The sequence below is a fragment of the Rhizophagus irregularis genome, chromosome 30, assembly GCF_026210795.1.
Source record: "Rhizophagus irregularis chromosome 30, complete sequence".
Lineage (NCBI taxonomy): Eukaryota > Fungi > Glomeromycota > Glomeromycetes > Glomerales > Glomeraceae > Rhizophagus > Rhizophagus irregularis.
In genome coordinates this window covers 812,172-837,850 of record NC_089458.1, presented here as the reverse complement: position 1 = coordinate 837,850, position 25,679 = coordinate 812,172, and the positions used below count along the sequence as shown (strand labels likewise).

Sequence of the window (25,679 nt, the reverse complement as noted above, 5' to 3'; positions counted from 1 at the left end):
CTTTAATAAAAAAGCAAATTTCTTTAAAAATTTAAACAATTGCTTAATTAACTAAAATAATAAAAAAAAACTTTTTACTTTTTACAATTTAAAAAAATATATTAAAAAAAAGTTTATATTTACTTTTTATATAAACAAAAAAAATATTATTAAATAATATATATATTATACCTCTAATTATTATATATTATTATAAAATATAATAAATTATAAAATTCTATTATTAGTTGTTGCATTAATTTAAAAAAAAAATAAATATTTTTTTTTGTAAATATAAAAATAAAAAAACTATAAATAATTTAAATACAGTAAATTAAATAATCTTAATATTCAATTGCTCATTAAAGTAAAATAAAATTTACTAAAGGTAAAAAATAAAAATTATTTTAGATAAAATAATTTTTATTTTTATTTATTATATTAAAAGTTAAATTTTATCAGGTTTTTTTTTTATATATCTTATTGTTATTTAATATATTAATAGTAACAAAAATAATAATATAAAATTCTCATCTTTTAAAGATATTTTTTATTACATTCCACAATCCTATTAGCTTTAATAACTGACATGTTCACTCATGGTAATAGCTTTATTTACTTATTTCTTAAGCTAAGTAATTGTTAGTGAAATGTCATAATGATCAGGATTATCATAAAAGAATACCATTCCATTCTAATAAAAATAATTAATAGTAGCAAATATTTTACAAGATTCAATCTATTATAACCAATAATAAAATAATATACTTTTTAGAAGTTTTACTTATATATATTAACTTTAATAGAAACTTCTTTAATAATTTGCTTGATAATCTATAGATACTTTTTGAATAATCATTTAAAAGAGCTGAAATTTTCATGGTGATAAGTTTAATAATAAGGTAAAATTGCAGTATTATATTTCTATAAATTACTAAGAATCTCAACTATTTTATAAGTATGTTGATCTCTATCACAATCCCTATCTCTATTACAAGATATAAAACTTTTCTAAAATGAATCATAATAATTATTTTCTTTATATATTCCATTATTTTGACCATTATATTTTCTTTTATAGTTGAAGCAAACTTGTTCTTCAAATAACAATAAGGATGAATAGTAACTAATTAATTACATCATATTTTGGCAAATAGACTAATTCACTATTTATTATAAAATTTTATGAATTAATTACATTTGTCAAAATACATTACATTTATTAAAATAAATTTAATTAGTATTTTGTTATTTTAATAAAAAATATAATAACTAGAATAGGCTTATTCTCCAGATAATAATAATATCATTCATATCTAAATATAAATTATCAAATTCAATATTATTTAAATTTTATTTAAAAATATTAAATAAAAGTTTTACTTATATATACTTCAGTAAAAGTCTTTTTAATAACTTATTCTATGATCTTTTGGATAACTATCTAAAAAAAGCTGAAATCTATAGTGATAAGTTTAGTAATAAGGTAAAATTACAATATTATATTTCTATGAATTACTAAGAATCTCAGTTATTTTATAAGTACATTGATCTCTATCACAATCCCTATCTTTATCATGAGATATAAAATTTTTCTAAGATGAATCATAGCAACTATTTGCTTTGTATATTTCATTATTTTGATCATCATATTTTCTTTTGTAGCTAAAGTAGGCTTATCAGAATAAATAATACTATTTATATCTAAATATAAATTGTTAAATTCAATATTATTTGGATTTTATTTAGAAGGAAGTTTTACTCTATTAATTTCAGTAGAAGTTTCTTCAATAATAATCTTTAGATACTTTTGGATAACTATTTAAAGAGAACTGGAATTTCTATAATGATAAATTTAGTAATAAGGTAGAATTGCAGTGTTATATTTCTATGAATTACTAAGAATCTTGGCTATTTTATAAGTATATTAATCCCTATCACAATCCCTATCTCTATTATTTTTACCTTTATATAGTATCTTTAGAATACATAAATTTATAATAAAGAAGTTCTATTATTATTATAATAAATATATTGGAACAATAATAATAAATTTTAAAATCGAAAATCTGAGATATTATTTATAAATATACTAAAATATAGCATATATTATTACCAATAATTTGAAATTTAAATAATTTGATCATCTGAATCAAAATATTTTTTTTAAACAATATTCTATCTATCTATTCATCTTCTTCAAATTTATGTAAATATAAAATTAACCTTTGTATTACTTCTATATATTATATTGCATTTGTATACTTTGCTTGATATTTTCATTACCATACTTGATTTTAAAGTTATGTTATATTTGCCAAAGAAATGGTACTGTTATTTAATCATAAAATTGGAATTAATGTGTAAGCATATAATGCTCTTATTTTATCAATTTTTTTTAGTTTATGTTTTAATTTAGCATATTTCAAAGATATATTTTTAGCTTCTTTATCAGGTAAAACTTCATAAATTTTACAAGTATAAATTATATTAAAGTTAACACTCATTTTGACAATATAAAAGTTAAATATCTCAAATCGATCTTCATTAGATACTGATCTGGTTATTTTGGTATTTAAAAAAAAAATATTAATCTAATAATTATTTTATTTCCTCAAATTTATGTTATTTTTTAACAATTTGGAATAAATATCATTAATTTAGAAACAGAAGTTAAATTTATTTTATTTCAACCAATTCTTTAGTTTTGAATGTATATTAATGAACCTCTTATAAATTGCTTTTGCTCTATTAATTTCTTAGTATTTTTTTTCCATTTTGATATAAGCATTTCATGCTGATTTATCCAGTTTTTACTGCATTCACCATTTAAATATTTAATGTACTCCTGCAATATTTCCTAATATTTCTTCATTTCCTAATATTTTTTTTATATAAATATATTTGTATCATAATTAATCCACTTATAATAATAAAGTAATAGTACAATCAAACAAATTTCTAGCATGATTTTCCATTCAGTATATTTAATAAAAAGAGTAATATTGCATAAATCCATATCCAATGCTCTTTCATTTATTATTGAATATGCTCCATATTTGACTTTCTTTCCATGCTGTATATTTTAATTAACTTCTAATATTTAATCTATTTCTTTTCTTTCCTTTTATATAAAATGATATTCTGATAATTCTTCTAAGTTAGAAATCTTTTGATAAAATATTTTTTTGCAGATTCTTATCTTTTTTTAACTTCACAAAGAATTTGTTTCTTATAATTTAATTTTAAAAGCCATATTTTCCATTTTATTGAGAAGTTTAAATGGAACTGATCTATAAAGACATTCATATAATTTTTTTGCTTTCTTTAATGATATAAGTGCTTTAACTGAATTTTTTTTTTTATTTAGCCTTTATTATTGAAATGTTAGGATTCTTATATTTGTCTACAAAAGCTTTTAAGATTCTATCAAAATCATTTAATGCTTTTTACCTAACTGATTGATCTGAATCACTAAAGTTAATTTAGATACCATAATTTTTTGAATTCATTTAGCTTCTTCATAATAATCATTACAAATCAATATTTGTCTATATCCATAACACATTGAAGTATGATTTTCATTAATGTCTATTACATGATAATAGTAATAAAAAGCCTTATCATAGTTTTCTATAAAATGATAAGCTCTAGCAAATTGATAATGTATTTCAAATTGCATAAATTTAAAATCAGTGTAAAAAAAATATAACCTCCTATCTATTTAATGCTTTTTACCTAACTGATTGATCTGAGTCATTAAAGTTAATATAAGTGTTCAATACATATAAAACTGTAATAATATCTAAATTTTTGATATTTAGATACCATAATTTTTTGAATTCATTTAGCTTCTTCATAATAATCATTACAAATCAATATTTGTCTGTATCCATGATAACATATTGAAATATGATTTTCATTAATGTCTATTGCATGATAATAGTAATAAAAGGCCTTATCATAGTTTTTTATAAAATGATAAGCTCTAGAAAATTGATAATATATTTCAAATTGCATAAATTTAAAATCAGTGTAAAAAGAATATGACCTCTTATTAGTAAGGTTTTATTTCTAGTAGTTATATTACTTCATCACTATTTATAGGATAATAACTTGAGAAATCAGCATAATTATTCATAAATATTTTGGTATATTCACATTATATTAACCAGGTTCAATTACATTATTATTTTTAGTCTGTTATTTATAAAAATTTGATACTTATAAGAAGGATATATTTGTAATTATAGTATCACTACTTATAGGATAATAACTTGATCCAATTCATTTAGTAGTTCATTTTATCATCACTACTTATAGGATAATAACTTGAGAAATCACATTATATTAACCAGATTCAATCATATTATTGTTTTTAGTTTGTTGTTTATAAAAATTTGATACTTGTAAAAAAAATGAGAAGAATAAAAAATAAGAGGAATAAAAAATCATCACATTACTTTATCACTACTTATAGAATAATAACTTGAGAAATCACATTATATTAATCAGATTCAATCACATTATTTGTTTTGAATCTGATGTTTATAAAAATTTGATACTTGTAAGAAGGATATACTTGTAATTATAGTAAAAAGATGAAAGGAATAAAAAATGAAAGGAATAAAAGAAGAAATAAGGTCTTTTTATATATTTTTTTATTGTACAAACTTTGTGTTAATAAATTTGAACTATACTTTTTTTAGGCAAATTAATTTCTTTTGTAAACTATAATAGATAAAGATGCTGCTTGAAACTATTTTTTAGTTTCTAAAACTGAAACTAAAACTAAAACTAAAACTGAAATTTGTCTAAAATTCTAAAACTATTTCAAAATTCCTAAAACTATTTCAAACCTTCTAAAACTAATTTGAAACTTTTGAAACTAGTTTAAAACTTTTAAAATTAATCTGAAACTTATGCAGATTATTATAAAAAAGGTAATAAAGAATGTTAGTAAATGTTCTTATCATAAAAATAAAAAAATCATAATAAAAAATATTTCTCAACATTTTTTATTAATTAAAAATCATTACTAAAAAATGTAACAATTGAAAATTGTTGTTAAATAATTTTTCTTTAAATTTAAAGAATAAAAACTATTCCAATAGTTTTTTGTTAAATAAATAATAAAAAGTGATTTATAACATTTTTTATTATAATAATTAATAAAATTATTGTGAAATAGTTTTTTCTTTAAATTAAAAAATAAAAACTATTTGTAACAGTTTATTACAATAATTAATTTTTACTAATTTTGAATTTTTTTTATTAATTTTAATTAGTTTTACTAATTTAGATTAATTATTAGTTTTGAATTAGTTTTATTAATTTCAAATTAGTTTTATTAGTTTTGGTTTTACTAATTTTAGATTAGTTTTATTAGTTTCAAATTAATTTTACCAGTTTTATGAATAATTTAATGTTTAAATTTAATATGACATAAAAGTATCACAGGAAGTTTTAAATTATAAAATTGTAGTTTAAAGAGTTCTATTCATGTTCTATCCTGTTCTGTCTTATCCTGTCTAGTACTATATAAATACTATAATAATATATTATAATTTAAGGTAAATAAGTTATTTTCAATATTTTATTAATAATTTTATTTAATAATAAATTAAACATCATAATGTTTATTAAAGCATTTATTGAATATTTATAAATAGCACTTATTGAATACAAGATGTATTGAAAAAATACCTATAAATGTTAAATTAAAGTATTAAAAAAAAATGCTTGAAAAATTAAATAATAAATAATAAAATATTGCAATATTTAAGTATTTATTTTTTTTATTACTTAATGAATGCAAATTTTTAATATTTATTGATAAATACAAAACTCCATTTAGTTAAACTTTATGATAAGGTAAGAATATATATAATATTAGTTTAATATAAGACTTTACCTTTCTACTTTTATATAAAATAAGTATTAGCTAATTAAAATATAATATTAAATAACATGATATGTCTAATGTAAGATTTATATATATAGCAATATATAAATAAAAATTAATAATTTTAAATTATAAAATATTAATGGAAGTTTAATTATTAATAATTAAATTTAATATTACAAAGATGACCAATGATATGCAGACATTTTTCAAAGTAAAAAAAATTATATACATACTAATAAAGTAAAGGTAAAAATTTAAGTGCAGTACATTTATTGCATCTTTAGTTATTAATTAAAATAAAAATTTATCATTAAATTCTATTTTTATTTGCCATAATAATGGCTTATATACATCTTATAATATTTCAGAAAAATATCTTTTACATATTTTTAATATACTTTTCAAATACTTTTGTTAAGAAATTTAATAAGGCATGTAAATATGATATAAATAATTTGATATTATATAAGGGATTCAATGTAAGATTAGCAAACATAAGTTACATAGATTTACAAAGATTGTGAAACTCTTAATTTTTTTAAAAATTTAAATCATATATTAAGAATATTTTAATATCCAGTGATTGGATTTTATGATCTTAGATTCAATAGATTTATTAAAACAATTCTAATGATAGTAATTTTGTGCTTATAGGATAGATATTTGATATGTAATTATGCTTTAAATATCTAAAATTATTCTATGATACTTTATAATCCAGTGAGAATTTCATGATTATTAGTTCATTGGATTTATTTTATTGAGATGATTTGATAAATTCATGATTATTGGAATGATATTAATCATGTAAGTTTTTAGTACTAAAATTTCAAAAACAGATGATCTATTTGAAGGTACTTGCATTTAACCACTTTTTTGATCACTCTATTGAACTTGTTTAATAGCAAGTATTTGAACAAATATAAAATTAATTTCTATATTACTTCTATATTATATTGAGCTTGTATACTTAGCTTAATTCAAAGCATTTCTTTAAATATATCTTTATTACCATACTTAATTTCAAAGTTATATTATATTTATCAGAAAAATAATACTATCCTTAAATTACAAAATTAAGATGTGTAAGCATATAGTGTTTTTACTCTTTTTTCTAATTTATATTTTAATTCAGTATATTTCAAAAACATATTTTTAATTACTTTATTAAGTAAAATTGCTTATTCATAAATTTTACAAGTATAAGTTATATCAGTTTTTTTTTTAATTTATGAAAATTTAAATTTTAAATTTATATTATGAAAAACATATGTTTTAGAATTATTAGAAAATTTTAATTTATTGGAAATTATATAAATTATGAGATACTTCTTAGATAAGTTTGATTTTAAAAAGTAACCTAATAAGTGAAAATACTAAGTATTTGAAATCTTATATTAAATAATAAAATATGTGTAATTCTTTAGGATTATCACTTTCTTATATGTTAACATACAAGAAATTCAATTTTTGTAATTTCAAATGAAATATGTTTATTGCTTAATCTAATTTCAAGTTCTTGTGACCATTTTTGATCATCTTCCTTTATAATCTTACTTTTTTAAATAATTTTTTTCAATTCTTTTATTATTAATGGACTTATTATATATCAGATATATATTTTTTCTTATTAAATTATCATTTCTGTAATTTGAATTATTAGTATAATAATATTATCCATTAGTGTAAAATTTAAGAAATTTGTGGCTATATTATTCCATATGATTAGTATAATAATGAATATAAAATTCTTCATCTTTAATGTAATAATGAACATAAAATTTTTTATTTCCACCTGTTATTAAATTAACACTTTTCCCAAATTTAACATTTAATCTCTAACCCAATATTTGGAGTCAATTTTGCAATTTTTGTTCAAATAATAAAATACACATATTCTTCAGAATTATCATTTTCTTGTATATCAACAAGAAATTTAATTTTTGCAGTCTCAAATAAAATATATTTATTGTCTAATCTAATTTCAAGTTCTTGTTACCAATAACATTATTTTTTGATCATTTTTGATTGTCTTCTTTCATAATCTCACTTTCTTAAATAATTTTTTTCAATTCTTTTATTATTTTTTTATTAAACTATCATTTCTATATTATTCATTAGCGTAAAACTCAAATTCAAGAAATTTGTAGCCATATTATCCTATATGACTAATATAATAATAAACATAAAAAATTCTTCATCTCTACTATTATTAAGACTTTTTTTCAAATTCAACATTTAATCTCTAGCCTAATATTTGAAGTTAATTTTGCAGTTTTTGTCTAAATTGTCTAAATAATCTTCAGAATTATTACTTTTTTGTACATTAACAAGAAATTCAATTTTTGCAGTCTCAAATAAAATATATTCATTATACAAAGGTTTTTATTAATCAATCAGAAAAAGGCGAAGGCTTTTTATTAATTTATGAAAAATTCTCTTGGATTTTTTTTTGTTCTATTATCGAGGTTTATTGTTAGATTTATATGTATAAAAGTTTAATTGTTAACATATGCACGTTAAAGCTTATTTATTGACTAATCTCAAATTCTTGTTGTTTAACAACATTCTTTTTTGACTATTTTTAATCATTTTTTTTATAATCTTGCTTTTTTGAATAATTTTTTTCAATTCTTTCATTATTAATGGACTTAATATAAAATTCTTCATTTTCATCCATTATTAAGTTAATACTTCTACCAAATTTAGCATTTAATCTTTAGCCTAATATTTGAAGTCAATTTTGCAGTTTTTGTTTAAATAACAAAATATGCATAATCTTTTAGAATTAATATGTCAATAAGAAATTCAATTTTTGCAATTTTAAATGAAATATATTTATTGCTTAATTTAATCTCAAGTTTTACCCAAATAATCCAATAATATTTTTTTTTGATTATTTTTAATCATCTTCTTTCATAATCTCACTTTCTTGAATAATTTCTTTCAATTCTTTTATTATTAATGGACTTATATATACTATTATTTCTGTAATTTGAATTATTAGCATAATGACATTATTTATCAGTGCAAAACTCAAATTCAAAAAATTTGTAGCTATATCGTTCCATATGATTAGTGTAATAATAAATATAAAATTCTTTATTTCTAATCCTTCAAGATCATTACTTTTTTGTATGTTAACAAGAAATTCAATTTTTGCAGTCTCTAATAAAATATGTTCATTGCTTAATCTAATCTCAAATTATTGTTATTTAACAACATTCTTTTTTTTTATCATCTTTTTTCATGATCTCGCTTTTTTGAATAATTTTTTTCAATTCTTTCATTATTAATAGACTTAATATAAAATCTTTCATCTTCACCTATTATTAAGTTAATACTTTTACCAAATTTAGCATTTAATCTTTAGTCCAATATTTGGAATCAATTTTGCAGTTTTTATCTAAATAATAAAATATGCATAATCTTTATTACCCATCAATATTCTTTTTTGACCATTTATAATTCATTTCAATTCTTTCATTATTAATGGATTTATATACATTTCTTTTCTTATTAAACTATTACTTCTTTTTAAGGGTAAAATTTATTTTTTCTTGAAGATAGAATCTGTATACTAAAAGAATTAGTACACTGGATTTAGTAGAATCGATATTAAAAGCTAATTCCATATACTTCATGTCTACGCAATAGTTAATTAATCTTTCTTGCTAAATACATTTTTATAAAGATCAACACATTGAAATATAATTTTCATTAATATCTATTATATAGTAATAAAAAGCCTTATAAAAAATCTTATCATAGTTTTTTATAAAATAATAAGCTTTAACAAATTGATAATGCATTTCAAATTACATAAATTTGAAATCAGCATATTTTTTAGCTCATCTTAAAACTTTTAAGGTAAAATCCATTTCTTGAATATTTGAGAACATTAGTCATCTATAAAGTTGCTAATAAGGATGAACAAATTGATCTAAAATAAAGTTGATTTCATTATATAACGGATCAATTCAGAATTCTAACTTATACTTTTTAATATGTTTGCAAAATAGCATTATTTCTGGTAAAATCTCCTGAATTAAATTACTAGTTAATTGTAAGATTAAATATGGCTATTAATCAGAAAAATCATTTTCAGCAATTAATAAAGATACAACTTCACTTAGTTGAAGTTGTATATTTGATAGTACAAATATCAAAATATTAACTAAATTTTCTTTAATTGCTATTCTTATTTCTGGAATTTTAAGAATGTAAAAGTTTGGACTTTAGAATTTAAACTAAAGAATCTAATTTTAATTCTTATATATCTTAATTTATTAAGAATTTTATCAGTTTAAATTTTCAGATTTCTGATTCTTTTAAGTTCTTTAATTACTGGAAATTTTCTTATAATGTTAAGTTTAAATTTTCTTTCTGCATCTAATTTCTTTGTATATAATTCTTAAAAAAAACCTTTAAGGTAAAATCCATCTCTTGAATATATTTGAAGGCATCAGTTGCTTGTAAAAGTTGCCAATAGGAATAAACAAATTGATTTAAAATAAAGTTGATTTCATTATATAATGAATCAGTTCAGAATTCTAACTTATACTTTTTAAATATTGAATGAGCATTATTTTTGATAAAGTCTTCTGAATTAAATTTACTAGTTAATTGTGAGATCAAGTATAGCCATTAATCAGGAAATTATTTTCAGCAATTAAAAATACAGCTTCACTTAGTTGAAGTTATATATTTAACGGTACAGATATCAAAATATCAAGCAAATTTTTTTTAATCACCATTCTTATTTCTGGAATTTTAAGAATGTAAAATTTAAACTAAAGAATCTAATGTTAATTCTTCATTATATCTTAATTTATTAAGAATTTTCTTTAAATTTCCAGATTTCTAATTCTTTTAAGTTCTTTAATCTTCTTATAACATTAAGTTTAAATTTTCTTCCTACACCTAATTTCTTCTTATATAATTTTTAAAAAAAACTTCTAAGGTAAAATCCATCTTTTGAATATGTTTGAGGATAAATATCATTACTATATATTACATCTTTGGTATATTAGTCACCTGTAAAAGTTGCTAATAGGGATGAACAAGTTTGCAAAACAGCATTATTTTGGCAAGTCTTCTGAATTAAATTTACTAGTTAATTGTGAGATCAAGTATGACCATTAATCAGGAAAATTATTTTCAGCAATTAAAGATACAGTTTCATTTAGTTAAAGTTGTATATTTGACAGTACATATATCAAAATATCAACTAAACTTTTTTTAATCGCCATTCTTATCTCTGGAGGTTTAAAGATGTAAAAGTTTAGACTTTAAAATTTAAACTAAAGAATCTAATTTTAATCCTTATTTTTATAGAATTTTCTTTAAATTTCCAGATTTCTGGTTCTTTTAAGTTCTTTAATTACTGGAAATCCTCAATAATATTAAGTTTGAATTTTCTTTCTGCATCCAATTTCTTCTTATATAATTATTAAAAAGTAGTGACACAGAAAACTGTATATTTTATTTAGTACTTTTTCTCATAACTAACTGCATAATAGCAATAAAAAAGTCTTTTTGTTCAGCTTCTGCTTTGAATAATTCCTGCTCAGTATATTGTCTTTTATCAGGTTTTTTTTCTTTTTCTTGTCAGATTTTGGTGTTTCTTGAGTAAGTGGTTCTTCACCTTTCTTTTCTTTCTTTTCTTTCTTATCAGATTTTGGTGTATCTTGAATAGTATTCGCTTCCTTCTTATCATTCTTTTTACTAGATTCTAATTCTGAAGGTACTACCAGAACATATTTTTCTTTTTCCTTCGATTTTGAATCATCATTTTTTGTTTCCTTCTTAGATTCAGCAGTTTTGAGTGTATTTTAAGAAAATAGTTAAGGTAGTCAAGTATTAATAATTATTATATATTGCTTCAGAAGACTTCTTTTTTTTTTTACTAATTATGTTATTTTGTGATATTGTATTTTATATATTTTTTAATTTTTTTTTAACTTATAATGGATCAGAATATGTGTCATATTTTTTGAAGATAGAATCTGTACAATTAAAAAAACTAGTATACTGGATTTAGTAGAATTAATATTAAAAATTTAATTTTTTTTTAACTTATAATGGATCAGAATATGTGTCATATTTTTTTTGAAGATAGAATCTGTACAATTAAAAAAACTAGTATACTGGATTTAGTAAAATTAATATTAAAAGCTAATTCCAAAGAAAAAAAAATGAAAAAAAAATAAGGTCTTTTTATATATTTTTTTATTGTACAAATTTTATATCAACAAATTTGAACTATATTTTTTTTAGACAAATTAATTTCTTTTGTAAACTATAATAGAAAACAATTTTTATGTTTAAAACCATTAATTTATATTTTCTATTGTTTTTATATATTAGATATTATTATTTCTGATTAATAAAATAGTAAAGTTGCATAAATATAACAATTAAAAATAAATGATAGTTTACTTAATAATTAATAATTTTTATCAGTTTAAAACCATTATTTCTGATTAATAAAATAGTAAAGTTGCATCAATATGACAATTAAAAATAGATAATAGTTTATTCAATAATTAATAATTTTTTTCAATATTATTATTTTTGATTAATAAAATAGTAAAGTTGCATCAATATAACAATTAATAATAGATAATAGTTTACTTAATAATTAATAATTTTTATCAGTTTAAAACCATTAATTTATATTTTTTATTGTTAATTTAATTTTTTATATATTATGATATTATTATTTTTGATTAATAAAATAGTAAAATTACATCAATATGACAATTAAAAATAAATAATAGTTTATTCAATAATTAATAATTTTTATCAGTTTAAAACCATTAATTTATATTTTTTATTGTTAATTTAATTTTTTATATATTAGATATTATTATTTTTGATTAATAAAATGGTAAAGTTGTATTAATATGACAATTAAAAATAGATAATAGTTTACTCAATAATTAAAATTTAAATTTTTTTTTTATATTTTAAATATTATATAATAATAAATTATTTACAGTCAGACCTTGATATACTGATGCTGTTGGTTTAGGTAAAATATATTGTTACATCGAATTATCATTACATAATGAATCATAATGCAAGCCAAAGTCTAATTCTTGGTGGCATTATGCAAACTCTGAGTTTATTTAAAAATTAAATTATAGCTTCTTATTAACATACATTTTATAAAACAAAAGTTGTTCACATTTTGTGTTGAAATAAGAGCTAAAAAATCTAATTACTTGGATGTAATGATGGAAATCCTCTTATTAATTCAGGCTAAGTTTATAGTGCCAACCTGAATTAAATTAGTGTAATCTAAAATATCAGTATATCTTATATAGACTACTATAAAGGGACAAGAGGTGAATATTAGTACATGTTACCAGTGTTGGCATTTGGCTGTGGCTAAGAATTTTTTTGGCCGATTTGACCAGCCAAAATGGCAAAACGGCCAATGGCCAATCCGGCCAAATTTTGGTCAAATAATAAAATACTAATACTTTATTAAAGCTGTATTAACATTTGGTCACGGCCAAAGATTTTTTTGAGCAGTTTGGCTGGCCAAACTGGCCAAATGGCTAAATGGCCAACCCCGGCCAAACGGCTAAGTGCTAACACTGATATTACATTGTGAAATTATATATAATATTGGTATATACAACATAGGGATGTTAAGGTTCGTTTAGGTTTAGTTTAGGTTCAGTTCCTTAAAGTTCCAATAGGTAGAACTCGGGAACTGAGTTTTTATAATAGGTTTGAACTTGTTCAGAACTGGAGTTCAAATAAGGTTTGAACTCTTTATTTAAATATAAAAATCGATTTAATTAGCGGTTGCAATTCAAATATCATGTGATATTCAACAAATAATGGAGGGATTTACGATATTATACGTAGTACATATGTATTTTTTTTTTTCTTCCAATTTTTACGGCAAGTTGTTAAATATTTAAAATATTAAACACTATGTGGAGTATATGTAAATTTATTTTTAATCGTTTAATTGATTAACCTCCAAGTTTAGTTTAATTTTAAAAAATTTTTATAAAAAAACTACGGCTCCACCAGTGCTCCACCAACCGTACCCTTATACACTTAAATTTTTGCCAAAAATTATCTTTATTGTTATATTTATACTGTATATACATTTCACATATAATGTTCAAATACGTAAATTGTATAAGTAATTATATTTACAGATACTAGTATTAATGATTTTTACTTATACCTTTTTTTTCTAACCAGAATTTAGTGCACAAAGTAGCCCTGACTGTTTCTGGGTCAAGTCTATTTCAGGTTTTAGTAATAGTATTGGCTGCAACAGAAAAAAGTTGTTCACATGCAACGCTAGTTGCTTGAATACAAAGGTAGTCTCTCGCCATTAACGATAATTTTGGAAATTCTTGTTGATGTGCCTGCCACCACAATAACGGATCTGCTTTTTCATCACAAAGTAAAGCTAAATATCGGTCTAATTCAGGAAAAGTTTCTTCTAATGATATAGAACTTGCAATAGAAGAAATAGATGATTGGCGTAAATTACTTTCAGATAAATGATACTGTTTTCGTGCAAAATATTCTCGTGTACTACTATAATTATTTTCATCTTGAGTTTTTTTGCAATTTTCACTTGTCACAACATGATAACTACGTAATAAAGCTGTAACAGTGGATATTGCATTAGTGGTTGGTGTTCCTGATTCAAATAAAGTAAGTTTTGTCTGAGGATCTAAAATTGCAGCTACTAAAGTTTGTTCATCAATATATTTCCAATAGTCATCAATCTTTTGATTTATAGATGATGCTAATTCATTTTGACTAAATTCTTCTGATCCAATCAAATCATTCAAATAATCCAAAATTCCTAAAAAAACAAACCGAACATCTGCAATTGTCAGATATCTAGCAGTAGAAAGATAGACTGTAGCTTTTTCCAAAGGCTCCAAAACAGTAAGTGTATCCTATGATAAAAAAAATCAAAGAAATTGTATTAATTATAATGAATATAAATTAATACTAATATTCATTCAATTATTCAATACTGACTTTAATTATTTTCCATTCATTATTGATAGGCATTAAATTTTGAATTTCCTTATTTTCAACTGCCAATAATTGCAATCCACGCCACATTTTTTCCAATTTTTTTAACATGTTAAAAGTTGAATTTCATCTCGTCTTACAATCCAATTCTGGTCTCAAATATGTAATTTTTGCGTATGAACACAAATTTTTCAACTGATCGCTAATTACTATTGAATGCTTAATTTTATTCATTAATTCTCATACTTTAATAACTTCATCTGATATCATTTCAAGTTCTTGTTGTGCAGCAAGATTAAGATGAATATGGGCGGTACAACGGTAATGTCTAAAATTTTGAGAATCAAGTTGAGTAATCAATTGTTGTCCAAACGTTCTTCCACACACAATCATAGCCGATTCATTATCAGTTGTAAGAGCCAAAGTTTTTTCTTGAAAATTAAAATCATTTAAAACATTATTAATTGATGTTGCAATATATATTGATTTCAGTATGCCGTTTAGTAAAAGATATGATATCTAATAGGAAATTCTGCAACTTCCATTTCTGATCAATATAATAGATGGTGAGGCCAAGAAATGCATCATTTGTAAATTTACTCATCCACATGTCAGCTGTAAGCGCAATTTTTCCTGGAATTTGAACCATAAATGCACCAATATTTTTTCTGATTGTATTAAATTTATTTACAACCATTTCCTTTAAATTCTGTCAGTTAAGAACTTGATATCTTGGATTAAATATTTTAAACATATAAACAAAATGAGGATTTTCAACAATTTTAAATGGTTGTAGGTCAGAGATTATCCAATCTACAAAAGCTATATTTCGCACCTGCTGTTCGGTAATTGGCTATGGATCAACTCTAGGAAAATTCAAAGTTGTTTGAGTATTTTTAATTTTATCTATAATAATATTATGTTTATAATAAAGGTGTTTCTTTAAAGTTGATATTCCCATCTTTTCACCATATTTTTGAGAACAATTTTTACATATTTTTTTCCAGAAATTTGTAATTTAAAATAGTTCCAAGCAGAACTCTTTTTGTTATTTAAGTTTTCGTCTTCATTAATATTTTCTTCTTCCTCTTCACTATATAAATTATTCTCATCTTTATCAAGTTCGCCTAGTATCTCAGCTCTTAATTGTTGTAACTGGCTGGTTTCTGCTATGGTTAACTCCATCTTTAATAGTCATAATAACACGTAAAATTTTTTTTAAACGCGTTAGATCAACTTTTAAATAATCAGATGACTGATTATCAATTATCACTTGATTATCATATAATATATTTATATAATCTATTTTTATATGTAAATCTGCATTTATAATTGGTTGAACTAATTACGAACTTAGTTTACATATAGTTCCAAAAATGGAACTGAGTTTCCTTCAAACCAGGTTTGGAACTTTCAGTTTAAGTTCATGAACCTGGAACCTTTAACATCCCTAATACAACAAGGTTTTTTTATTAATTGTGAAATGGGACAACAAAATTTTATCAGTACAGGCAATTATCAGTACATAGAATATTGGTACATCGAAGTCCAACTGTATTTATTATATTAAAAGATTTGTCAAAAATAAAATAAATAAATTAATTAGTTGATTGTTTAATAAATTAAATTTTTTAAACTGAATTACAGTTAAACCTTCATATAATCATTTTTTACAATGAATGAATTATTAGTTATCTTAGGAAACGAAACAAACTGTATAATCAAGTCAAATGTTTAATGTGCTTACATGATAATGAAGATATCCAGCATATTGTTATATGTCCAGGTCATGAAGATGGTTTTCAGCAGGTTGAGTCAGAAGTAACATCCAAGATTATGAAATTTATTAAAAAATCCACATCCTCAACAAAGATAGTACAGGGACAGTTAGAACGTATTATCTTTGAATATAAGGATGAAGCTTTCCCTCTTTTTAAAGAACGTACCCGTATTGAACTTACTAGAGGGCTTATCTCAGATACAATTATAATAAAACTTCGACGCTTCTTGTCTAAAAAAGTAACCAATGAGGTTGTCAGTAGAATTATAAAACATTTCCACAAGGCTTTCAGAAAGTACATATGGAATCCGCGATGCTATGAATTGAATATACTTGAAGCTAAATTGGGCATCACTAAAAAAGACAAGATGAATACTGTTAGAAGCCATTCGTGTTCTATATCTCAACAACTTGACATACAACAGACACAAGGAATACTGGATAAAAATGAACTTGTGCGTGAAACTTTGACATGTTGCAAAAACTATATCCATTCACTTATAACAAAAGGCTCTTCACCTTCACAATCATGGAAAACATAGTCGCAGTATAGTAGGTCCCATGATCACCCTTGCATTGATTACAGGGCCCTGGGCTAAGAAAACATATTCCACATATGTTTACCTGTATAGCATAATAGATCATTCGACAGTGCACGTGTGGGGTATTTTAATAATATGACGAGCGGTTTATAAATTAATAATATTAATTTAATTAGGTAGTTTAGTAATTTTATTATATATTACTTTAATTATTTTAATAAATTTATAAATGTGCTGCGATTAAAAAAAAAAAAAAAATTATTAGTTATTCATTAATTATTTTTTATTGAATTACTAGATATAAAACTAATTTTATAATAAATGAATTATAAAAAATTCTAGACATTTATTTATAAATATAATAATAATAAAAAAACAATAATATATAATATATTTATATAGTCTTCAAATATAAAAAAAAAAAATTGTACCTACAGGCTATAGTATCATAAAAAAATCTATATATAACATTTTGATAATTTTATGTATTCGTTCTATTTTATATATTCGTCCTATATACTGTATATAAGTAAATAATATAACACTTTTTTTTTTTTTGATAAAATTATATAAATTATTCATCCAATATAAGATCATTTTGAACATATTTTTCTCTAATCATCATAGATAAAATCAAATCCCCCCATAATAAAAATATTTGACAATTAGGACATTTTCCATTAATAGGTAAAATTTCTTCATATAATTCATTATAAGGATTATCAAAAGTTGAATTTTCTAATGCTTCCAATTTCGTGAATTTTTTTGCAAGACAAGTAATATGATATGACATATTACATTCCATATTTAAACAATTTAAATAATTTTTATGATTATTAAAATCAATATTTTCTAAACATAAATTACAATAATAAGGTGAATTATTATTATTATTATAATTTTTTGTATGATTTAAATATTTTAAATATTCATTTCTAATAAATTTTCTAATAAAATTTTTTTTATAATTATTAAAATCTTCTATATTACCATTTGTTATCCTAATATTTTTTGATAAATTTTTAATATCAAAAAAATTCGTAGCATTGATTTTTAAAGATTTATTTTGTCGTAATATAATAGATTCAATTGGTATTAAAATATGTAAATGTAATGGCCATCTTGACCAAAATTTATCTTTTAACATTTTTGATAATGCTAAAAGTGATGTTGATAATTTATCATCATTTTCTTTAAATTCTTCACGATTTTTTAATTGTAATCTACGAGTTATTGAAGGATTTTGCCAACTCCATTCAAATTGTAATGCTGCTACATGATTAGGAAATCCATAAACGAAAAGTATCATTTCCCATGGTCTTTTATTTGAAGTTTTTTTCGCTCCTGATGCTATTTCCCCATTATGTTGTCGTAAACGTCTTTTTGGATCATTAGTACTTCCTATATAACTGGTTTGTTTATATTTAGGAGAAAGTGAACGTAAAAGGTAACAACAATAAAACTCTTCATATTTCAAATCCGTTGTTTCAAGTTGATGATTTTCTTTTTCCGTCATTATTGTTCCTTTTTATTTGAAGTATTGAGAGTATTGAGGTAAAGAAAAAAGTCGAGGAATACGTTTCAAGTTGACTTGATGAAAACAAAAAGTCGTACTTTTATTTGTTTTGATCTATCACAAATGATGACGTTTTATTCACATGACAAGGGTGTGTCATATAAGGGTCAAGTGATAAATAACACTTCCGGCTCGCATTATAATAATTTTGGCCAGTTGGCCAGTTCATTTCAAAGTATGTAAAGTATGTTCGTCACATTCGACACATAAGATGTCATACACCGCTCATCATCTCCACATATCTAGTCACGGAGTATTATTAATTCTCATTATTAAAAAACCACTGATAAAAGAACGAATATTTTTTTCGCTTAAAAAGGATCGATTTCACATCCCCTTTATCAAATTTATTTATTTGTTTTTTTTATTCATTTTTTTTTAAATTTTATATTTTTTTTATACTCTCACCGCAAATAGAATATTGAAAAAAAAGAAAAAAAACTTTTTTACAGGAAGAAAAAAAAAATTTTTTACAAAGAAATTTTGGATATGTAGGGGGAAACGAAAAAAAAAAAGAAAAAAGTGATGAAAAAATTTTTTTTTGAAAACATTTTTCGAACTGATTGTTCATAATCACAAAAAAACAGAAACAACAGAAATATGAAGCGAAAAAAAAAGGTAAAATAAAAAAAGTACATATGGTACTTTTTATAGCTTAATTACATTACAACATTTATTGAAATTTTTCGATGACGGTATTTACTTCGGTTTTAAGCGCTCGTACTACACGTTGTCTTACATCATCCTCTCGTTGACGAACGAGATCATTCAACATCTTGATTTTTCGTTGGCTGTCCTCTAACATGCCAATAGCGCTTACCAAATTCTTTTGAAGCATTGTAATTGTCTCTTTATCATTACTTGGAAGGACTGAAGGCAGAAGCATCTCGGCGTAGTTTTTCCCATCAGTGAATTGTTGTTGTTGTTGTTCATTTGGGATGTTGGTATTTGCAAAATTTCTTGGCGGTCGAATACTTGGTTGTGGAGCCATTGGTGGCTGTCTCAAGTCTAAGACCGTTTGACCCGGGGGAAGCGTCTGGACCGGTTCTTGTTTTTTCTTCGACTGGTCCTTTTGAGAAGAGGAAGGCGAGGTGGTTAGATACGATTCATCAGCAGACGATTTGACGGCATGTACGGGACCCGTAGAGATACGCCAACGCAATTGAGTACCAGCACCACCAGTTGCACCGGAATGAGACAATACCCTTTTGTTTCCAGTAATATTTCCACTGGAAAGGCTCATAACTGGTAATGTTGTCGGCGAAGGATTTGGTGTAGGAATATTTGAACCGTTTTTCGGTTCGATCAAGGCAAACTGTGATGGGTATTGACGATAATAACGGCTTGAATCGTTTTCAGGGTTGGCTTCTTTTCTAACTCCCCCAACGATATTTTCGCTTTCTTCTTCTTTCACGTAATCCTTAACCCAATTTTGACAATAACCTACCTGAACTACACTTTTTCTACGTTGATTTTGATTCTGGGTTTGACTCGGATTTGGATTTGGATTTGGATTTGGACTTGGATTTGGATTTGGATTTGGATTTGTTCCAGTTGATTCTGAAGGGCGTTCATGATCATCTTCTTCCCCATCTATATCCATCCATGGATCTTTATCATCCTCTTCTTCTGATCCATCGTCCGAATATGAGGCTCTTACACGCTTACCTCGGTGTTTATCAGCACCTTCATCAACTTCTTCACTTTCAAAGTGAGCTTCATCATCCAATTCTGTAGTATTCCCTCGTGATACTCCCTCGGGATTTGTGGTTCCATCATCGTTAGCAGAAGTATTAGAAGTATTCGTGTTTCTACGTGTATATTTTCTTTTCTGTCGTTTACTTCCGGCACGCTTTATTAATTTTAAGACTACGTCTGATTCATCGTCACTTGCATCCGTTGGATTTCTTTGTGGCAATTGATAATAATCATTTGGTCGTGATAATAAGTAATCGAAATAAGCATCAACATGTACTGAAGCCATCCATTTCTATATTAAATAATAATGATATAGTTTTTTTTTAAAAAAAAAAGAAAATAGTAATAATAAAGTCATGTTAAAACCGTTTTTTTTTTTTTTTTTTGTGAGAAAAGAAAAGATAAAAAAAAAGGTGAAGGTAAAATTAAAAAAAAATAAAAAAAGATTTTTTTTTTTAAAAAAAAAAATTACTAAAAAATAAAATAGTCACGAGAAAATTTGTACAGGTACGACTAAAACATACTAAAAAAAAAAACTCGTTTTTTTTTGAATTTGAAATTTTTTTTTTTTTGTTGATCGCAAAAAAAAAAAAAAAGTTTAGTGTAACTGAACGATTTAATAATTAGAATAAATGGTGTAACTATTCTAGAATTTGTGGACGCATTTGACAGGTTTTTTTTCCTGTCAATTTTAAAGAAAAAAGAACAAATATTATTCTAAACACGGGGTAATGCATAAAAAGGAATAATAATAATGCACAATGACAATTTTTTTTTAAAAAAATGTAAAAAAAAAAAAAAAATAATGAAAGAAAAAAGCGAAGAGATTTTTAAGGAAAAAAACTAACGATTATAAGGATATAATAATTTAATTGGTATTACAGTAATACACCAACCTTCAATCTTACAGCGTATTGTTGAATTTTTTGAGGACTAGCCTCAGGGGTACGTACAACGCCCAATTTTTGTGCCAACTTTGTCCACGTTCGAATTTCGCCAGCATAATGTTTATCAACAAGTTGATAAAGAGTCCAAGTTTGAAATACTTTACCATCAGATTTTGGGACGGCATTAAATGATCTGACAAGTGCTACTTTATCTAAATTTTCGGGTGCTAACGGGTTGCAATACATAATAAATTCAACGAAACGATCGGAAATATTTGATTGATTTATTCCTTCCTTTGAAGGAAGTTGACGTTCAACGTGTTCAACATTTGAGGAAGTAGTACCTCTTCTTGAAGAAGAAGCGGAAGATGGTCTTCTAGTTGCTAAATTTGAAGGTTCATCTTCTTGTGGAGTTGATATAGGATTTATTGCAGCTTTTGAAGTATTTCTCGTTCTTCTACGTGGTGGATCCTCTTTTGGTATTCTTTTATTATATTTTCTTTTTGGACTATTAGAAGAAACCTTTGAAGTATCTTGTGAGATATCTTGTGATATTTCTTGCGTCGTATCTTGTGTCGTAGGAGGAGTAGTATTAGAATCATTCGATGAAGCGGTAGATGCAACAGAAGTCGTTGTCGGTGCATTAACATCTTCATTAACAATGGGAACATCGGTCATGTGAGATGGTGATGATGATGTTTCCATAGCGACAACATTAGTGGTAGTAGTAGTAGTAGTAGCACTTGTATTTGTGATAGCAGTAGTATTTGTAGTATTGGACTCTTCTTGTTGCTGCTGTTGCGGCTGTTGTTGCGGGGACTGCTGCTGTTGCTGCTGTTCCTGCTGCTGTGGTTGTTGTGGTTGTTGTTGTTGTTGTTGTTGTTGTGGTTGTTGTTCTTGTTCTTCTTCTTCTTGAACTTTATTATTATCAAGGTTTGTGGTCTCGTTACTATCATCGGGGTTCACATGTGAGACATTTTCCTGAGATATTTCCATACCATCTTTTATAGGTAATGATGTTGTTGTTGATGTAGTTAAAGTTTCGGATGATGCTTGTTCTGTTGGTGAAGGCATTTGGTAACTAGAATAAAAAAAAAATGAAAAATGAAAAAAAAAATATGGTGTGAAGAATTAAATGAGTAAAAATACTTTGACGAATTTTTTTTTAAAAATAAAATAAATAATAAATAAATAATAAATAATAAATAATTATATTATATATATAAAAAAAATATATATATACATATAATAATTAATTATTTTTTTTTTTTGATAAAAATTTATATATATAGAAAGGGTTTAAGAGAATTATAGACGTGTATGTTTCGTGTGTGTAAGTATGTGTGTTTAGTGCATGATGATTTTTTTTTTTGTAGGTAAGACAGTTTAATGTGAAATTAATTAATTAATTATGTTTTTTTTAAGGGGAAGGATAATCTTTTTTTTTTTTTTTTTTTTTTTTTTGAAATGTTAGTAAAAATTTCCATGAAAAAAAAAGTAAAAAATAAAGTACCTTTTATGTAAGTAATTTTTGACGGTCAAATGTAAAAAAAGATAAGTTTTTTACAATTTCAAGAAGTAGGAAGTAGTTGTTTTATAAGACTTTTAACTTTATAATAGAAAATATTGCTAAGGTTCTTCTTAACTTATTGTTTCGAAGGTATTATTGGGAAAAAAAAAATTTACTAAGAAAATTTTTTGGATGAAAAAAAACAAAGGAAAACGCCGTAAGTATATATATCTTGTAATTCTTGTATTTAAAAAAAAAAAAAAAAAAAAGTAAAATGGTATTCTAATTCGCCTATATTTACTTGATGACGTATAGAAAAAAGCTATTTATGATTATTTGTGTATCAATTTACGTCATTTTTCAATAAACAAGTTCATAAAATAATAAATTCAAACCAAATAAATATAACGAAGGTAACGAAAAACGAGGAAAAAAAAAATAATTATATATATATATAAATATATATAAATAGGTGATAAAAGAAAACAAAGAGATGTTGAATGATAATTCTAATTTGAAAAAAAAATAATTTTTTTCCCTCTTCTCGAAAGAAGAGAAAATGATTTACAAACAAGTAAATAATATAATAAGGGAAACAAAAGAGATTACTTTTTTTTTTTCTAAAAAAAAAAAACAATTTTGTATGAGAAAATTTTTTTTATTTTTTTTTTTAAAAAAAAAGGAATAAGTAAATAATAATTATTACTAATGTAAATTTAAAATAAGACAGTTCATATTTAAATGAATTATATGACAAAAAAAGTATCACATTCCGATAATAATAAATAAAAAAGGGGGAGAAAGAAAAATTTTATTAATGAAGTTAATAAATAAGAAATATTTACCTTTTGTTTGAGCGCAGTTGAAAAAAAAAGATAATGGATGAATTTTGTCTTGACGAGAATATTTATAATGAAAAAAAAAGTTTTTTGTGAAAAAAAAATCGGAAGTTTAGTTAAATGTAACAAATTATAACAATTTTTTCTAGGCGAATACAAATCCATATTTGGTATTATTTATCACATTTTAAGGACTAAAACGCCGTATGATGTGTATGATGTTTATATTTTTCATTAACTATTATGTATTAATAGTTAGCATTAAGTTTTAAAAGAAATTTTTTTTTTTTATAAATAATAATAAATATATATATATTTATATATAAATATATAAAGAATTGGTTTAGTTAAGCAAATTGCAGGAACAATCATTATATACATTCGTAAATGATATTCCAAAATGAACGCCGAAAAACACCAAAAATAAATAATAAAATAAAATAAAATAAAATAAAATAAAAAAAAAAATTCAAACATCGAAAGTTCAATAATAATCAAATAAACAAAAAAAAAAAAAAAAAAAATTTATTACATATAATTAATATATATATAAATATATATACATACAACAGTTTAATTTATATTACTATAATTGTAATTTTAAAATATTGATTACATATAATATATTAATACATTATCGGATATATAATTAATATAAAAATATGATTATTATAAGTATTATTTTGGGAAAAGTGAGAGTTGCCATTAAAAATTATTAATATGCAAAAGTTAGTGACTATGAAAAAAAAAAAAAAAAAATTTTTAATAGTTTTTTTTTTTTTATAAGCAAAAAATAAGAAGTAAAAAAAAGACAATGCAACAATAGACAAATAGACAAGCTAACTAAAGGAATAAATAAATCAGTTTATGTTTATATTTGGTCATATGTTCATTATAGAATAAACTGAAACATGGCACTGTTAAGAACGTAAAATGATGACATACACTCGGCCAAAAAGTTGAATATAATGGAGTAATGTAAAAATGAAAAAATGTCATTGTTTAATACATAAATGTAGATCATTGCCTTACTAATAAGTTAATATAATGGTAATATATAATTGGATGTTACACAAAAAAAAAATTATATAATTACACAAATTACACAAAATTAGCCAAGCCACTAATAATTTTCATTCGACATACTATCACTCTATCAGATACTATTAAAAAACTTATTAAGTCTGTTGGCTATCTCTTTTTGGAAATGATGTATAACATTAACACGACTTATGTTTCTCCTGTGAGAATTTACTATATTCAGTCTTATATCAAATATTTGGAACAAAAAAGTGAAACGCCGTGTTACATTTTTTATTGTACCTCTATAAACAAATTCCCGAGAGACCCAGTTTAAGGTTTATTTTCATTATAATTTTATAGTTTCCACTAAGAATTTGTTGAAATGTTAGTTGTCAAAACATTTCATTTTCTATTTTATTTTATTTCATTTTTATTTCATTTTTATCTTTTTATATTTTATTTTATTTTAATTTTAATTTTTTTTTTAATTTTTTTTTTTAAATTTTTTTTTCTTTTCTTTCACTCTTTTACCTTTTTAAATTCTTTATTGTTTATTCTTACTTACCCATTTTTGAAAATGTTAATATTTTAATCTTTGAATGAATTTACTTTACAAGAAAATTTTTAATTTTTATTATCAAACAATTGTCCTAATTTGATCCAAATAATATGAATTGAGGCCGATGAGGCGTATTATTAATATTATTTCGGTTATTTCTTTTTCTTAAAAAAAATCAAAAAAGGAAATCTGTTGAAAAAGACTTTTTTTTTTTTTTTTTTTTTTTGGCGGGTAAATTTTATGTATGTACAGCTGCTACCTCTATGTAAAAGTCATTTTCTTTGTGTGGAGTGCTTAAAATCACAATCATTCTAATAAACATTTGGAATTATTCGGCAATTTTCAATC

General features: G+C 23.1%; 4 protein-coding genes across 4 annotated transcripts; 1 reads left to right on the top strand and 3 right to left on the bottom strand.

Annotated features, from left to right (window-relative positions):
- Positions 1-15,859: 15,859 nt before the first annotated feature.
- Positions 15,860-16,102, bottom strand: OCT59_021593 (uncharacterized protein; the record flags this gene model as incomplete). The annotated part of the gene is made up of 1 exon (XM_025311547.2): positions 15,860-16,102. The coding sequence occupies one exon, from the start codon at positions 16,100-16,102 to the stop codon at positions 15,860-15,862; it is 243 nt and encodes an 80-aa protein (XP_025170574.2).
- A 552-nt stretch (positions 16,103-16,654) lies between these two features.
- Positions 16,655-17,239, top strand: OCT59_021592 (uncharacterized protein; the record flags this gene model as incomplete). The annotated part of the gene is made up of 1 exon (XM_025311546.2): positions 16,655-17,239. One exon carries the CDS (start codon positions 16,655-16,657, stop codon positions 17,237-17,239), a length of 585 nt encoding a protein of 194 aa, XP_025170573.2.
- A 270-nt stretch (positions 17,240-17,509) lies between these two features.
- Positions 17,510-18,831, bottom strand: OCT59_021591 (uncharacterized protein). The gene has a single exon (XM_066146629.1). The coding sequence runs from the start codon at positions 18,753-18,755 to the stop codon at positions 17,814-17,816; it is 942 nt and encodes a 313-aa protein (XP_066005746.1). The 5' UTR covers positions 18,756-18,831; the 3' UTR covers positions 17,510-17,813.
- Positions 18,832-19,213: 382 nt separating this feature from the next.
- On the bottom strand, positions 19,214-22,485 carry OCT59_021590 (uncharacterized protein). The gene is made up of 3 exons (XM_066146628.1): positions 21,410-22,485; positions 20,263-20,805; positions 19,214-19,884 (listed from the first exon to the last, which is right to left on the bottom strand). The coding sequence occupies exons 1-3, from the start codon at positions 22,472-22,474 to the stop codon at positions 19,489-19,491; spliced, it is 2,004 nt and encodes a 667-aa protein (XP_066005745.1). The 5' UTR covers positions 22,475-22,485; the 3' UTR covers positions 19,214-19,488.
- Between the last annotated feature and the right edge of the window lie 3,194 nt (positions 22,486-25,679).